Here is a 17,555-nt window from a genome sequence, read left to right as displayed (position 1 = left end):
AGAAAACTCAGAAGAATATTTGCCTCCTACGAGGGGACTGGGTGGCTGGAGTGTGGAAGAGGGCTTATTTTCATTTTTCGGTCTTTTGTATTTTGTTGCTTTTGCAAATATCACCTATCAAAAAGTAAATGAATGTTTTTAGATTCAAAGCAAAATTTACTGTCTAGGGGCTGGAATAAATTCTACACATGGAAGGCATAAGACTCTCTATGGATAATTACCTGAAAATTTGTACCAAAGGAATCCCAGAATTTGGACCGTATTGCTTCATAAAGCAATGGTCCTCAGCCATCTTCCCGTCGGCACACTTTTGACCAAAGAGCCAGGGCGGCAGGGCGCGGGCGTGAGGGTGCGGGCTGTTCATCCCAAGTGACAGAGTCCCATCCTGTCTGAAAGGGCCTGACTCACAGCTGGCTCCCCTTCAGTCTCCCCCCGCAGCACGGCCCTCTCCCTCTGGCCCCTTGCACAATCGCTGCTACAAAACCATCCCTGGGAGCAGACCCCCGCGCGCCATGCAGGCGAGAGCGGCCTTTAAAGAAGTAAATGAAAACCAGAACACAAACAATAAAGGGGCAGGACTTAGAACATCCAAGGAGCTCCCCTGGGGACTCGTCCACAGCCACAGGGGCCTCACCAAAGCCTGTGTCTGCGAATTCTCACCAACTCTTGAGAGTATAAGAGGTCGGCCACCGTGCAATCACAGAGATCTGAACATGAGCCTGGGCTGCAGACTTCCAAGTCCCACCCAGTGGAGTCGCCCTAAAGGGTTACGGTTAACATCTTCCAGCTAGCGTTCAAAGTAAAACATCTCTTAGAACATTCTAGAATATTTAGGGGAAATTCCCTAATCATGGTGATTCTTCTTCTTTACAGCTTTTATTTTCCCCCAATTTTTCTCTTACTCAAGCCCCTAATTGTCAGTCTCTCCTGAACCTCCAGCCATAGGTATTATACAAGAAATCATATATAACAACCTGAGGGGGAGGGTTGGGAGGTGGAAAAAACAAAACTAACAACATCTAAGACTCTGGACTATGCGATTATGGGCAATTTTTACTTAGAGTTTCTGTAAGTTCAGTTTTCATGTGTGACATGTAAGTGCTTTTATATTTATGTATATGCATGTGTGGACTAGGTAATGCTTTTAAAATTGGGAAAAAGATTTTTTTTTAAATAAGAAAGCAAGTCATCGTTATAAGTTATAACCATGGGATTACCCAAAATTTTGTGAGACATACATCATCTCTCCAAGAGTAAATGGAGCTCCTCTCGGTTGATAAGCCTGTGGTTGAACGGTGTGTCCCGGACCCAGACCAGGAGCTGGGCGCTTCTGTGGGCACGGGGCTTCCATTTGATGAAAACGATGACACGGATTCACTGTAGGAAGAAATGTAACATAAATAACATTTACTGAGAAGAGGGCATACTGGGAAGTGGCTTGACCTTGTGCCCACTTCCTCTTTCTTTATTTAAATATTTTGGTTAATTTTCACAGCACTGACTTTAAAAGATTTATACAGTGCAACATTTCAGTTGGCTAAAAATGAAACTGCTAATTTTACTTGTGGAAATTCATGGCCCACCAGTGACTTTGTTTCCCATATTCACTATGGGCACATCTTCGTTCTGCAATCAGACACATTTAACAGACTAATTCTTACCGGGTATATTTATCAATGGCTTTCTGTACATTTCTTGTAAAATGTGTAGGTAAAGGATCTTTGCTTTTCACAGCAAAACTCTGCTTTCCAGATCCTTCTGGCAGTCCTCTTCTGAAAAAATAAAATATGAAAAGTATCTGTAATGTAGTAAGTGTATTCATTAAGACATTTAAAATTTCCTTTTGTAGAAAGTTGCTCCTCTCCTCCTACCATGTCCCCCTAAACACACATGTGTGCACACACACACACACCCCCACACGCCTCAAGACACTGAGCCTAGTTCCCTACCATTTTAATTTTTCTTAGAATCAAGGTTGTTATTAACCTACATGAACTGTTATGTAAACTGGGAAAAAAACAACTTCTTGTGATTCAGCCAGACTGATAAAAGTTGCTCCAAACCTAGGTGGAGCCTCACTCCAAAACTTGGCAATGGAAACATGAGCTAGATTTCAGGTCCCTCGTATCCCTTGACCAGGTGCCCTGGAGCTTGCAAAAGCCAACCAGCCTTGCACGAAAAAAAACTCGGTAATTCCTTATTAATTCCGAAATATATCAACTTCGTTTGAATCACTAAACACATAAAGAAATAAAAGAAATGACTGAAACACACAAACAATAACTCACTTTAGTTTGGCATTCTAGCTTGGTTTGTAGCCTGATTTGTGGAGAGTTTTAAAATATTAAGAGTAATGGAAAACTAAAACAGAAGAAATCTCTCAATTTTAAATAAGGCATTAAACCTGGCTTGTATAGCCCAGTTAGTGTTAATCATTAAAATGTCCTTTCATTGAACCTTTTAAAACATTTACTTCCCTCTAGTTAAATACCTTCCTAACGTTTAACAGTAAACAACTTCTGTTCTTTTATAGAAATAATATTTTCCCATACAAATAACTTATATTTTATATTAACTTAAGATATGATAGTCATTTGGGGAAAAAACATCAACTCTCAATATTTCTAACAGGGACACCACTCATTTAAAAAGTTTGCTTTTGTTTTCAATTAAATGGTACCTAATTTTCATCATTTATATTTCTGTATGTAAATAGAGTTTTAAAAAAATATTAATCAGAGAATCAGTTCTGTCCTTAGTTGTATACCTACAGTACTCTACAAAAAAGAGAATTGTTAAAACAAATTAATTACTATAAACAGAGGTGAGCGATCATATAGATGTCTTTACAAGAGAGAATAACAGAATTATAGGATTTTTTTCCTCTCTTTATTGCTCAACAGTCGTTAAGTACACCAGGCAATCCTGAGAATAAATGTTAAAGAAAGGGTAGCAGAGAAAAGAACACAAGACAAGCTTTTATGCCAATAAATTGCTTTACCTCTAGCCCTATTCAGTCATTTCCACGTGACTCTATAACTCTAGATAAACATAAAAATGCTTATGACATAAAAGAGGCAATCAACAAAAAATTACATCAAATAGATCTGCTTTGAATGTTACAAAATATATACTGGTATATGAGTTAATTTGCTTGTTATTGAGAAAGAATTTTAAACCTCAGGGTGGTGAATTAGATAAAATACTGTTCTTTTGTAATACCCATAGAATAATAACATGGATTGGAATCTTGCTCTGCCACTGACAGGCTGTGTGCTTGAGAAGTTACTTCTCCAGTTGTTGTGAGACTTAAATTAGATGGAGTCTGTAAAGTGTCTACATAAGCCGGGTAAATCAGGTTGCTTTCACTGCTATTATTGCTGGCATATGCCACACGATGAAAACACCATTTTCTTGGGTTTTTTTCACCTCTCCCGGCATTTCCTATTATATACATCTCTCTTGGGACTTTAGTTTTTTATTGGGATGTTCCTGATACTTTATTAATGTCTTCTATCTGTAGCACTTAAAATACTGCCTGACACCTAGAGATGCTCTCTGTTTATTGGAAGAATCACTAGGCAAAGACTAAATTAGTACCTCAAACAAAGAGTGTGCTTTGGCCCTCTAATTACTCAGAATGTTCCTGCTTAATACAAAAGATGACATTGTGACTGGACATGAAAATATCCTCCACATCCAAGATATTGCCAGAGAATTTTTCATCCTTTATGAAGAAAGAAGATCCACAGCTCTTAGCGTAGCAGGTATCTCCCAAAATGACTTTTTATGGAGTGTCTAATCCACTCACGTCCACCTTTCTTTCTTTGAGCTTCTCCTCTGCCTTTTGTGCAACTTGAAAGCTAAATTCACTACTCAGACTCAGGCCAGTTTGTTTTGTTTTCAATGAACAATAATTTCTTCCTTCAGAAAATTCGCCATTTTCTAAGGGGGAAAAGGGGTGACTTTTCAAACTAAGAAGAAAGCTGTTTACAAAATGGAAGAAGGAATTCCTCTCTTGACATTGTAGCATACCCTTGCGCAGATCAGCATTCCTACGCACTTCAAGGTGTAGCTGAGGACAGGAGGTCTTCAAGACTCAGAGATGCTGGGTAGGGGACGGATTACCATAAAACAGATGCCTGGAAACACCAGCTGCCTCCACACCGTTTCTCCAGCTCTTTTCTCCTGGGCTTTTCCCTGCCTCCTCTCCTTCGAAGTCCCTATACTTCTGTGGAATGTCTTAAACGTCAGAGTTCAGCTTAATAACATATACGTTTGACCACAAAGTTCAGAGGAATTCTGAAGAGGAATTTGAGCCCAGTAAACTCAATGACTCTCCAAGGTCACAAAGCAGATAGGGCTGCAGCTGGTTCCAGGACCCAGGCCATCTGATCTCCATGTCTCTCCAGAAACCACATTACTGACATTGTGAATGAAGAACAGAATGTATAGAACTTGCCTTTTTTCTTTTTACGTTTTGTTTTGAATCTTGTGGTTTCTCTGTCCTCTAACCATGCATTGTACAGTTGTTTCAGGCATAATATTGAACATCTTTAATTCCCTGTAACTGTCAACTCATGTAATCTATAGAGTCTAGGAAAGTATACACAATTTACAGTATGTGTCATTTAAATATCTTAAAACTTGAAAGGGCTGGGATGTCTAATAAGCTTTTATTACATAATACGTAGACATAACAGTTTTACACTAGTTCCTGTCCATACGGCTTACGTTTTAGAGATGATAAAATGCTGCTAGTCGGTAGGTTAAAGGCTGTTCATTTCAGAACAGGATCTGGGTTTTAGGGTAGACTGAAGTGCAACCACCAAACTATATTGCACTAATTTGTTGGTGCATCAAAGTTAAATTAAAGCTCAGTCTCAATCTCCCCGAGTCACTCCATTCCAGTTGTCAAAGAAATTACTAGATTATCTACTTTTACTTTTTAAAAGTTGCCTCTTGATAGCCCACAAACCTCTGCCACTTTGCCCTATAGAAATTCAATTATTAGGGGCGTCCCTGGTGGCGCAGTGGTTAAGAATCCACCTGCCAGTACAGGGGACAAGGGTTCGAGCCCTGGTCTGTGAATAGCCCACATGCCGCGGAGCAACTAAGCCCGTGCACCACAACTACTGAGCCCACATGACACAACTACTGAAGCCCACGTGCCTAGAGCCTGCGCTCCATAACAAGAGAAGCCACCGCAATGAGAAGCTCGCACACTGCACAGACCCGAAGCAACTAGAGAAAGCCTGCGCATCAATGAAAACCCAACGCATCCAAAAATAAGTAGATAAATAACTTTAGTTTAAAAATGAAATTCAATTAAAGTGATGGCAGCTTTCAAATTTTATATTTCTGCTTAAAAAGATTGTCTGAAATGAGTACTGCATTCTGAATGGGTTGGAACGCAGGATGGTAAGCCCTGACTTATACGAGCTCATTCTAGAAGCAACCGAGGCTCCCGGCTCTTGGGACTGAAGAGAAGTCATCTCAGACGCCACGAACGCTCCGGAGGGCCTGATGGCGTCAGCACGAGATTTCAGGAATGGATGCAGGGAAACAGACCAGATGGACTCTGACTTTCCAAGCAGATAAAAATCACGCTTGTGGCACAAAAAGGTGACACGAAGGCAAGCTCATCCCCCCCCCCCCCGCCTCCCCGCCCTTCCCAGATCAGGACTCACCCAATCACCATCAGCCCCAGGTCTGGGCTCGCGTCCCGCGGGCGAGGCCCAGAGCCCCTAGGCCTGGGCGCCGCCCGGCGCTGCCATCCCAAGCCGGCCCCCCGCAGGCGGCGCCCCCGCGCCCCCGGGGCCCGGGCTCCCCGGCCGCCCAGCCCTGCGCCCCCGCCCGCTAGCCCTGCACGTGCGGCCGCGGCACCGCCGGGAACCGCGAGTCTCGAGCGGCGCGGCCGGGGGCGCTCCCGGCCCGGGCTGCGCGGTCCAGGGGCGTGGTGTTCTCCGCCCGCCTGGCTCTGCTTCCTCCGCCCCGGCTTCCTCCGCCCCGGCTCCCTCGGCCCCGAAAGCGCCAGATTCCTGCGCGGCGCGGCGCGGCGCGGCGAGGCGAGGCGACGCCACGCCTCCCGGCCCACGCCCTTCCCTCCTCCTCCTCCACTGGCCGCCGCGCCCCTCGCCGGGGTCGGGCTGGGCCAGTCGGCGGTTCCCCGTGGCGTCCCCTCTTCCGGAGCCTGCCGGCGCCCCCCACTCCCACCCGCCGCCCTCTGCCCTCGGTCCGCGTCCCGCTCTCCCCGGATCCCGACCTCCGGAAAAGCACGCCGTGCCCCCTTCCCGCTGCCAGGGGCCACATTTTATAACCCAGTGTCCTGAGCTTTGACCGCGGGCCACTAGGCCTCTGGGCACTCGCCGGCCCCACTGCCCTCTCTGGGCCTCCAGTGCGCACCGGTCTGGCCTTCCCACCCCTTCTCCGGGGCTACCCAGACAGGTGTTTGCTGTCCTTAATCCTTTTAAATAGAATTTGAATGAACCGGAGAAATACAATTTCACCTACCCCCAGCCTCCCATCGAAGGATTCCTAGTTGGGCGTGGCGGGGGGGAGGGCAGGGAAGTAGAGGGAGGTTTAAAAAAAATTCAAGTCTCAGCCTGTTAAATGCAAGATGCTAATCTGATTAACAGGGACTCTAGGTCTACTTAGGCACCGAAGATTTGCTTCCGATGCCGTCCTGTCTCTCCCATCTTCAAACAGATGCTTTATCTCATAACAGTCCAATAACTTTTCTACAAACCGGAGAGTACACCTGTGTTTTGGTTTATTAATATATGCTTGTTTCAATCTTGAAGTCATACAATAATACCAGGACTAGAGTCACCAGATTCTATGCCGTGAGATAGCAAAATGGCCAAACCACCATTTTCATAAACTGAGAGAAATACGGGTGAGTTGGCTGAAGTAATACACATTTTCAAAGTAACATGTCCAAGGGCAGACACCACCTGTCGCGTGCCTTTTCCCAATAAGAGATTCTTAATAATTACAATGAATAAACGGGACGCTGGAACACAGTCCAGCCTACTGTGGCCATCCATTCTCCTTTGAGATCTGAGGCCTTCTAAATCTGAATAGGTAAAAAGAAGCCCACCTATTCCTCCAGCTCAGCATCTACAGAGGTAAACCATGCCTATTACATTTAATAGTGAAAAATCCAGTTTATTTATTTTGAATCTGACTCTTAATGGACAACCCTAAGATGATAAGAAACCAACTACCAACAGCAAAACAATGATCCATTTCTTGAACTACGGATACTAGGGTCCTCACCATGTTTACAAATCATCAGCTTTAAAGTGGTAAGTGGTTATAAATTCTGAAATTAATGATACATACATATGTATATATATGTAGGGTGTGTATGTGTGTGTGTTTGTGTGAATCAGGAAAACTGATGGTACCTAAAATAAACACATACCTGCTAATACTATTTATATGAAAGGAGACATGACAGGAAAAAAAAAAGTAAAGAATAATATTATGGGGCTTCCCTGGTGGCGCAGTGGTTGAGAGTCCGCTTGCCGATGCAGGGGACACGGGATCGTGCCCGGTCCGGGAAGATTCCACATGCCGCGGAGCGGCTGGGCCTGTGAGCCATGGCCGCTGAGCCTGCGCGTACGGAGCAATGGGAGAGGCCACAACAGTGAGAGGCCCGCATACCTCAAAAAAAAAAAAAATTTCCTATAAATTGTGGATGTTATAATTTTTTAAGTGTAATGAAAATAAATTACTAGGAAGTAAAATGGAAAAAAAGATACACAAAATACAAATCCAAAAGTTTGTTATCAGTCAACAGACATAAAGTTACTCTGTCAATTGCTATAAACTTTTCTAAAGACTTATCCTCACTTTCTGTACTTATCACGGATTGGTAACAGGTAACTAACTGGTAACTGCTAACATATCAAGTACACACGTTACCTATCACATTAGAAAAAATTCAGAATGTGTTTTTTAAATACACAGCAGAACATAATAGCTCAAATTCAATTTTTGAGACTTCAAATATAATAACAAAGTGAAGAAGATAATTTAAAGCTTCTACTGTATGACATTAAGAACAAAATTCTTTTCTTGGGTTTAAGCAAATGCTAGACATGAACGACCAAGTCAAGTTCATTACTATTTTTAACGAAACTGATGGTCATATGCCTGTAATAGAAAGTAACAGTCATATGACTATTGTCTACTGAGCTCACCATTCATCCCTGTGGAAATGCAAACTCCCAGCAGGAAGCATTACTAACTCTGGGAAAACTCCAAGACAATGAAACAGAAAGGCGCAAGGCAATTTCTTAAAGAAGGACATTTAAGTTTCCTCTTGATTTTTGTAAGGTTAGGAACCCATGAAAGTGGATTTTGTGATGAAAATATTTTCATTTATTCTTTTAATAAGTATTTATTAAATGCCTTTTGTGGGTGTGTGTTAAGTGTCACAGGACAAAGAGTTTATCATTTAAAAAAAGATATGCTGTGCATATATATAATACGATCACTGGGTAGGAATGTGCAAGAGCTGTACAAAGTACTGGCTATGTACGGTTTGATTTGTGATGCCACTGGTTATTCTGCAGTGTCTCGCAAAGTAAAAAAGTTTGATCCCAGGGTGGCAAATACATTTTCTTCCAGGTATTATACAGCAATGAGTAGTAATACTAATGAAAGTAAACTTTATCTTCTGTAAATTTTACAGGGAAAATAATGAAAGATTAGAGTGTACTGCAACTTGTTCTCCCAAATAATTGCACTAAAAGATGCCATTTATTACAGTTGTACAATAAATATCAATGAATTTTTTCTGTCGCTCTTTTTCTCCTGCAATGTATTCTTCAATGAAACATGTTTTCTATTTTCATTCCTGTGCCAAGAAGCAGATAATCATCAGATACTATTTTTTAAACACTTCTCCATGTGTTAGGCACTTAAAATATTATTTCAATGAATTTTTGGAACATCCCTATAAGGAAAGTATTATTATCTCCATTTTGTCCAGGTGGAAAATCCACAGTTTGGAAAACTGAAGAGCTTGCCCAGAATTACACAGCTAGCAAATGGTTTGAGATTGGAATCCAACTCATTGGATTCCTGCCTGGGTCCTTAAGTATCACTCCAACTCTGGGCTGCCTCAGAGAAGTCCCTGCATTCATTTTATTGGCCGTCAAGTTAACAAGTCCTGCAGGCACCAACTATGATATTTCCACACTTACGTGACTTTAACAAGAAAACTCAATCACTCAAAAGAGCAATGGCTGTTATCAGCGATAATTTTAAAAAGATAGAAATACTTCCTGACCATGTGAAGTTTAACTCTACCAACCTTCATACACAGCAATTCTCCATCTATCTGCCTCATCTACTGTTAGAAATTCTTCTATTTACAGAACAAACGAAAAGTCCTTTTACAAGGTGATAACTGTGTAGTTCAAACCGGAAATGCAAAAGGAGGTAGGAAAGAGGGCTGGGGAGACCAGAAACCAGTGTGAATGAGGGACAACTTATATGTGAAAGACACAGGGAGGTGAAGGTGAGGATGAAAGTGCTGAATTGCACATCTGGGGGTGCAGGAGAGAGGTAAATAAGGCCACTCAGTATCTCGGCCTCTGGTTCAAGTGTGGCCACCAGTATGTCTTGTGGACTGAAAAGGACGAACCCCTCTTCTGTGGGCCAGTCATTTATTTAATCCATGAATCAGAGATCAAAACTCATGCTATTACATAGCACCTTAGTGAAAAATGAAAAGGCTCTGAATTGAAAGTTTGCATATGTCCCCACTCAAATTAATTTCACTATTTTTCGTTTTAACAAAGGCCAAGGACAGAATCAGGTCAAAGGTAAAATACATGGGTTTTCTTCCAGAAAATATAAACTGTGAATGAGGACTTTTCTTCGTAAATGAGTGTGGTGGTCTTCAAATTAGACTCCTGTTTCTCAAGATCTGCTTGCACTTGTTTTACACGTACCCACATTCTCTCTAGCTGTGCTTTCCCCCCTCCCTCTCTTATTCTTACTTCAGCCATCTTCCACCCTCTGCACCCCTGGGCTTGAGAAAACCAAGTACACGATTTTTTTATTCATCAGACAGGCTAATAACTAGCAGCCGCTAACTGCAAACTGACAGATAAGCTAGTAGCTGTAAAATTGAAATCCAGTGCTGAAGCATGTTTGTTTATTCAGTGTTATAAATAGCCACCCCAGAAATCCGGGAGTGAAAAAAATATACTTCAAGATGTAAAAGGTCTGTAAGACTGAGGGAAAAATTCCTTTCTTTCTTCTTTTCCCTTATCCGTTTGTTAACTTCATGATTAAAAAAAGAAAGGAGGTATGGAAGGAAGGGAACATGACTATTTGCATATGTAAAAAAATATATAAAACTAATGTACTTGAAGGGCTGTCAGACGTCCCATGGAGAGAACCAAGGCACATAATTAGGAAGATCCTTGAACACACGTATCTGTACCTATTATTCCTCAAAGCAAGTGTGTAAAATTCAATGCCTGCCCTTTCAGTACAGTTGGATATCTTTGCTAACGTAGATTAGCATACTGTAAATAGTGCCAAATACAGTGTTATTCAAAAAGTATCCATGAAGGATTTTTGGACAATGCAAACATGGTTTAAGATGTTTAAGAACGGAAACCAGCACCAGTGCTTTCCACTGGCCATGCTGAATGTTTCAGTGCCTGTTGGAAAAAAACACTAAGACTAGAGTTTAAGGTCAGTGTGTATATCTATTTGCTCATAAAACATTAATTGCATAAATGTTAAGGACCAGTAGCCAATAACAAAGGCCCAATTCCTTAGACATATGTATTCTAGCCACTTATCCAAATGCAACTGATTTTCCTTAGGGGAAAAAAAAATCAGTTGATTCATCTATTTCATAATATAATATTTTAAATGAAAAGGAACAACTTACTCTTTAACTTATTTTAGCACTGAGATGAACGTCACGCAGTTTTGTGAAAATAGTTATTTAAATTTTGATTGAGTTAGAATCAGTCTTAATGCAAAAGTTTTCCTGTCCATTTTTGGGGGGAGAAGAGAGCTTCTCTGCTAACAGGCCTGACCATTCTTCCCTGACCATTCTTCCTTTGCTAGGTGACAATACAGAAATCTCCATCCGTGAACGGGACTTTCTGGTTTGCCTTTGAACATTTCACTATCCTTTTGTGAAATTCAAGAAGACTGAACATTTTTATACCCACTAAGAGGAGCTATATCTTCTCATTAAAAAAATAAAATTTGCCTTTGTTCTAAAATCCACATTTTACAAGAGGAATGTTTTCATCACTGCTCCTGGTGGTGAAAGGGTAGTGTGTGAGTGTGAGTGTGTGTGTGTATGTCAGTGTGTTGAGGGAAGTGTCCCCTAATTCCCATTGAGATGGCTCCCACGAAGTCAGTCAGCGTTTCCAGAGTACCTCAGGGCCCCATGGCAGTAACACAGGAGCTCTAGGCTATATGATACAAATCCATTTGTGTCAGATGATGTTATACATATGTAAATCAACGCAATGTCTCACACACAAAAAAATCCCACTTAGGATGAGAATTGGGGCTGATCCTTGAAAAGGAGGGAGGCGCCGTGTGCCTCACCATTTCTTAAAATTATAGCCGCCAGTGTAGGTATTGGGTACCCTGCACGTCCGCCGTATCCTGCATTAGAGAAAGGCTCCTTTCAAAGTCCTTAAGGAAACCTGAATATCAAATGACCTGAGTCAAAGCTTCAGCTAGAAAAGAAACAAAACTTTGTCCTCCTCTCCTTCAAGTCCCGCTTCATCTTCCCTCCCTCTCTGCTAGTGAACAGCAGAGGATTACCTCCGAGAAAGTTGATCAAAAGCCTGTCACAGCCTGTGTTTGAAAAGAAAAGAAAGCCGAGGAATAAGGATCCCAGAAAAGTGCAGGGACGTACCCAGGGCACTTAGTGGAAGTTACTGCAAATAGTGCAGTTTTGTAACGGGCGCCTGGCAAGGTGGGTGTGACAGGTGGAGGCGCAGGGGTCCCAACCCAAGAAGGACCTGCCTGGCCCCAGCCGCTACTCACGCTTCTCGGCCGTCCTCCGAGTCGCTGTCCGAGGCCCACTCCTCGCCGAGGTCCGGCAGGGTGAAGAACAGGGTCTCGGGGCCAGGCCCGGGTGGCACCCGAGCGCCGGGCTCTCGCTCCCCGGGGCCGGGCGGGCGAGGGTTCCGTGCGCTCGCGGTCACACTGCCGCTGCCCGCGGAGCCCCCGATGGACGGCAGCGCCGCCAAGACCCCGCCAGGGCCCGGGGGCGGCCGCGCCACGGCCACCAGGGGGGCTGGGGAGCCGGCTGCGCCGCAGACGCCGCTGGAGGGGGCCGCGGGCAGAGGCGGGGTCGAGGACCGGACTTTGGCTGCTCTCGGGCTACTGGGCAGCCAGAGGGGCGTCCCTCCCGCTTCTCCCGTGCGGCTCGCGACCGAAACCCGGCGGTGGGAGGCGGCGAGCAGAGGACGGAGCGGGGCGGGCGTCGGCTGCTGCAGGGCTGGCGCCCTCCGCGAACCGGAGCGGGAGTCGGGCGCCAGGGCTGGAAAGAGGGTCAAGGGCGGGGCCGTGCCAAGCCAGGTGCCCGTCCCGATGCCCGCCGGCCCTGCGGTGGCTGCGCCTCGCGAGTGGCTGGAGGAGGCGACCGGCGAGGGAACCGCCGCGGGCGCCGTAGAGGTCTTGAAGATTTTGGCAAAGAGAGACCCAAGGTCCAACACAGCGACCTTCATGTCCTGGCCTTGGAAATGCTGTCCTGGCTGCTGCCCGAACCTCAAACCCGCGGAGAGCCGGGCTGCGGGGCTCCATCCACCGCCGCCCGTAGGGATGGCGACGAGGCGGCCCAGGGCGGGGACGGGGGTCGTGGGGTCCCCTCAAGCCGCGCACCCCGGGAGCCTCTGGTGCTCTCTCCACGCGGAGGATCCCCGCCGGGCGCTCGGCCCCGCTCGGCCGGACCTTCCCCGACGCGGGGAGCAGTCCCTTCTCTGCCCTAGTGCTGCGAGACCCCGAGGGCCAGGGGTCCGGGAGCCCACGGAGGCGACTTCTGCAGCTTCCAGCGCCACCGCGAGCTGAGGATAGAGGCCCGGGCCTCCGCCCGCCGCAGATACCCCGACGGGCCCCCGGGACCGCGCAGGCCGTTGCTAAGCTAAACAAAAACCCTGCTTAGCTCACTGCTAATTGGGCCCCAGACTGCAGCCTGAGGCTGCGTCTACAACGGACACCTGGTCCCCTCCTTGATCCGTGCCTTAAAGGAACACTCTCTAATTTCTCCATCACCCTTAGAGCTTCACCAGATTCGCAGAACTCTGGGCTGATGGTGAGGAATTTGACCATAAACCTGGGAACGATAACCCTGATTCCAAAAGATCTGGGACTTACCCAATCTGACAAAACCAAAGGAACCATGGCCAGCTCTCTGATAGGAGGGAAGGTTAATAAAAACATGTATTCAGATCATTTCTGGAGTATGAGATTTCAGGTTTAAGCTGCTAATCATCTGATTGATTCTGAACATATGTATGTAATTTAACTTGAAGGGACAGGCCGCAAAAAGGGTCATTGTTGAGTGAAGCTTGGCTCAGCTCACCCAGTTCCTTGGGAGCAGCCCTTGTCTGCTGCCATGTCTCAGGGTTCCTGATTTTACAGGCCCAGGACCTTCATAGCTGACGAGCCTCTTAGGATGGAGCCCCACCAACATGACTCAAAAATACTGATGCATAAGCCCCAACTCAAATGTGTTAACTAATAACTGCAGTGTTGTCCTCTGCTCTTTCCCTAGGGGAGGAATTCCTGTTGAGGTCAAATTAAGTTGGAAGATTGTTAGGTGAGCACAGAATCAAAGCAAGGGGAGTGAGTCATATATATGATATATATTTCATATACAGAGGGCAGTAACCATAGGAGCAAATCACCCTCCTCCACCTTGGAAGAGCAACCAACCCTACATGAACAGTGCGGGATTCACCCACCTGTCTTCAGCTCTCTAACTTTAGATATTTCTATGCTTTCATTACTAACCACTTCCCTCTATGCACAGGATTTTCTTTAAGTAGGCAGATACTGTCAAGAAGGCTACAGAAAAGCTCCTCCTCTTGCAAATCCCAGCCTTGAAAGCAGTCTGTCTCTGAGGTGTGTTTGCATGTATCCTATCTGCTATGGGCTGAATTGTGTTCCCCATAAAGATATGATGAAATCCTAACTCCCAGTCTGTGTGAATGTAACCTTATTTGGGAATAGGATCTTTACAGATAAAATCAACATAAGACAAGGTCATTAGCATGGGCCCTAATCCAATATTCTTAAGAAGAGAGAAATTTGAATGCAGACACCCAGGGAGGACACCACATAATGACAGAGGCAGAGGTTGGAGTGATGCAGCTGTAGGCCCAGGCATGTCAATCTTTGAAGGCCACCGCCCGAAGTCAGGAAGACGTAAGGAAGGGCCTTCCCTACAGGTTTCAGAGGAAGCGTGGCTCTGCGGGCATCTGATATCGGACTTACAGTTTCCAGAACTATGACAAATACATTTCTGTTGTTTTAAGCCACCCAGTTTGCGACACTTTGTTATAGCAGCCCTAGAAAACAAATACACTATTGGGGTAGTAATTAATATTTGAAGATCATAGAATCTTCCTGGTACCTCTATGAAAGTCTTCAGTAGGTATATTTGGCTCTAAAAAGCTGGCTACAAATTAAAATAATTATCATAATTGTCTAAAAATATCTGCAGGGAGGGGAACTCCCTGGGCTGTCCAGGGGTTAAGACTCCATGCTTCCACTGGTCAGAATGGCCATATCAAAAAATCTACAAACAATAAATGCTGGAGAGGGTGTGGAGAAAAGGGAACCTTCTTGCACTGTTGGTGGGAATGTAAACTGATACAGCCACTATGGAGAACAGTATAGAGGTTCCTTAAAAAAATAAAAATAGAACTACCATATGACCCAGCAATCCCACTACTGGACATATACCCTGAGAAAACCATCATTCAAAAAGAGTCATGTACCACAATGTTCATTGCAGCTCTATTTACAATAGCCAGGACATGGCAGCAACCTAATTGTCCATTGACAGATGAATGGATAAAGAAGATGTGGCACATATATACAATGGAATATTACTCAGCCATAAAAAGAAACGAAATTGAGTTCTTTGTAGTGAGGTGGATGGACCTAGAGTCTGTCATACAGAATGAAGTAAGTCAGAAAGAGAAAAATACTGTATGCTAACACATATATATGGAATCTAAAAAAAAAAAAAAGTGGTTCTGAAGAGCCTAGGGGCAGTACAGGAATAAAGACGCAGACGCAGAGAATGGACTTGAGGACACAGGGAGGGGGAGGAGTCAGCTGGGACGAAGTGAGAGAGTGGCATGGACATATATACACTACCAAATGTAAAATAGATAGCTAGTGGGAAGCAGTCACATGGCACAGGGAGATCAGCTTGGTGCTTTGTGACCACCTAGAGGGGTGGGATAGGGAAGGTGGGAGGGAGACGCAAGAGGGAGGGGAAATGGGGATATATGTATACATATAGCTGATTCAGTTTGCTATACGGCAGCAACTAACACACCATTGTAAAGCAATTATACTCCAATAAAGATGTTAAAAAAAAAAAAAAGACTCCGTGCTTCCACTGAAGGGGGTAAGGTTTCGATCCCTGGTTGGAGAACTAAGATCCCGTGTGCCACGCTGTGTGGCAGAAAAAAAAATCTACAGGGAGGATGACAGAAAATATAAAAAGGATGGGGAACAATATCATTGTGGGTTAAACAGTGGATGTAAACTTCTGGTCAGCCAGCTTCATGAAGAATGCACAATGGATGAATGATTGATCCTTTTGTTTGAGGGTCCTTTGAAAATGACCGATAATTATAAACATGATAAACAATTCTTCACAAGATGCTAGGTCTTTTATACCCATTGTTCATCCATCAACAGGCTTTCAGACAGATGTTAGATGCTATCAGGCTTTTCTGTTAATTACCTGTAGCATGCCATTCTCAAAACATGAGCCCCAGGTGATGTACCAGGATGGTCTGGCTCAGGCAGAGTAAGGAAATGAAAGTAAATGCAGTAAATCATTGTTTCTAACTTTGGCAGAGTTGATTTTAGACGGACTTTATTAGAAATGTCTCAGCCATGTTTTATGTGATAAAACTCTTATGCTTACATTGATCAATTAACAATTTAATGAACTGGTTTTCTGATGTGTATAATAATGCCTGGCTACATCATTGAGAAAGTATTAGGAAGTGATGGCCATGTTGCTATGAAGAAATGTTATGTTTTGAAAACCTGAAAGTTAAAACAAATAACCTGAGGAATTAATCTGTTTAGGGATTTAAATTGTCTCACTGAGCATGACACCAAGGCCAATATTCTATAAAGAAAAGTACTATCAAATTTTATTATTAAAATAAAACACTAAACTTCTGGACAAGGAGAGGTATTTGCTGATTCAACAAATATTTACTAAGCACCTTGACAAAGACGGTACGGTATGGGAGCCTCTGGAGCTGGACTTCCTAGGTTCATATTATCTCTGCTACTGGCCAACAACCAAGTCTCTCTGTGTTCCTTAGTTTCCTCACCTGTAATCCAGGGGTGATAACGGTTCCTATCTCAAATAAAATGGGACTTTGATAGTTACATTAATTAATACATGCTTGGGAACTGGAACAGAGTCTAGCACAGGGTAAGCTCTCAGTAGATGTTAGTTTTCATCACATGTGACACCAGGTTACATCAAAAGGATGCTCTTTATCACACACAAATGAAGCCCAGGGCTCAGGCAGCCGCCACCTGAAGCTGTGCCCTGACCCTTCCTGGGCTGCGTCGCCCTCCAGCCGAGCACAGGAAATCCGTGCGTGCAGTAGGGCTGCCGAGCTCAATGGCATTAGGTCTCATCAGCAGATCTCTGTCCACTTCAAGGGTCTGCACGTCCAAGTTTGTGCTTAAAGAGAACTTGGAGGTACACAGCAGCCTTGTGCTTGAGAGTTTGATTCAGAATAAAGCATCAGTTTTAGCACATAATAACTGGTGTGCAAGACTTATGAAACAGAACAGGACCCTGTAGGGTCCTCCTGGGTACAAATCCTTCCATGTCCCCTGTTTCTTGTTTGTAGGAAAAGGTTTCTTCAGCCTCCTAGACCTTCCCTGGGTTCCAAAAGGCTGATTCAAACAGTTACTAATGGGGGAAGTGAGGGAGTGCAGAAACAAAGGAGGAACAATCAAGAAACAATAGTGCAGCCATTAAAGCAGGGTCCTGGCTCCTCCTCAAGGGATACACATAACAATATCTTTGAGTTCTTCTGCAGGAGCTAAGGCCCTCATCCACGTGGAGGATGGTAACTTCTGGCTGAGTCTTGGAAGACCTCCCTGTTACCTCACCACCAACCAATCAGAAGAAAGTTGCACACCCTGCAGCCCTCACCCTAAATTTTGCCTATAAAACCTTTTTCCTGAAAACCATTGGGGAGTTCGGGTTTTTTGAGCATGACCCACCTGTTCTCCTTGCTTGACCTTGCAGTAAACCTTTCTCTGTT

General features: G+C 44.4%; 1 protein-coding gene across 1 annotated transcript in view; it reads right to left on the bottom strand.

Annotated features, from left to right (window-relative positions):
• The window catches only part of FAM149A (family with sequence similarity 149 member A), a 29,926-nt gene extending 17,061 nt beyond the window's left edge, over positions 1-12,865 (bottom strand). Inside the window, 3 exon segments of the mRNA XM_032618214.1 lie at positions 1,239-1,377; positions 1,662-1,772; positions 12,052-12,865. Of these exon segments, the coding sequence (XP_032474105.1) occupies positions 1,239-1,377; positions 1,662-1,772; positions 12,052-12,737 (936 nt within the window). The 5' untranslated portion in view covers positions 12,738-12,865.
• Between the last annotated feature and the right edge of the window lie 4,690 nt (positions 12,866-17,555).

The sequence above is a fragment of the Phocoena sinus genome, chromosome 21 (genome assembly GCF_008692025.1).
Source record: "Phocoena sinus isolate mPhoSin1 chromosome 21, mPhoSin1.pri, whole genome shotgun sequence".
NCBI classification, from domain to species: Eukaryota; Metazoa; Chordata; class Mammalia; order Artiodactyla; family Phocoenidae; genus Phocoena; species Phocoena sinus.
Note: the sequence above shows the minus strand (reverse complement) of the source record. Positions and strands in the feature narration are given on the sequence as shown.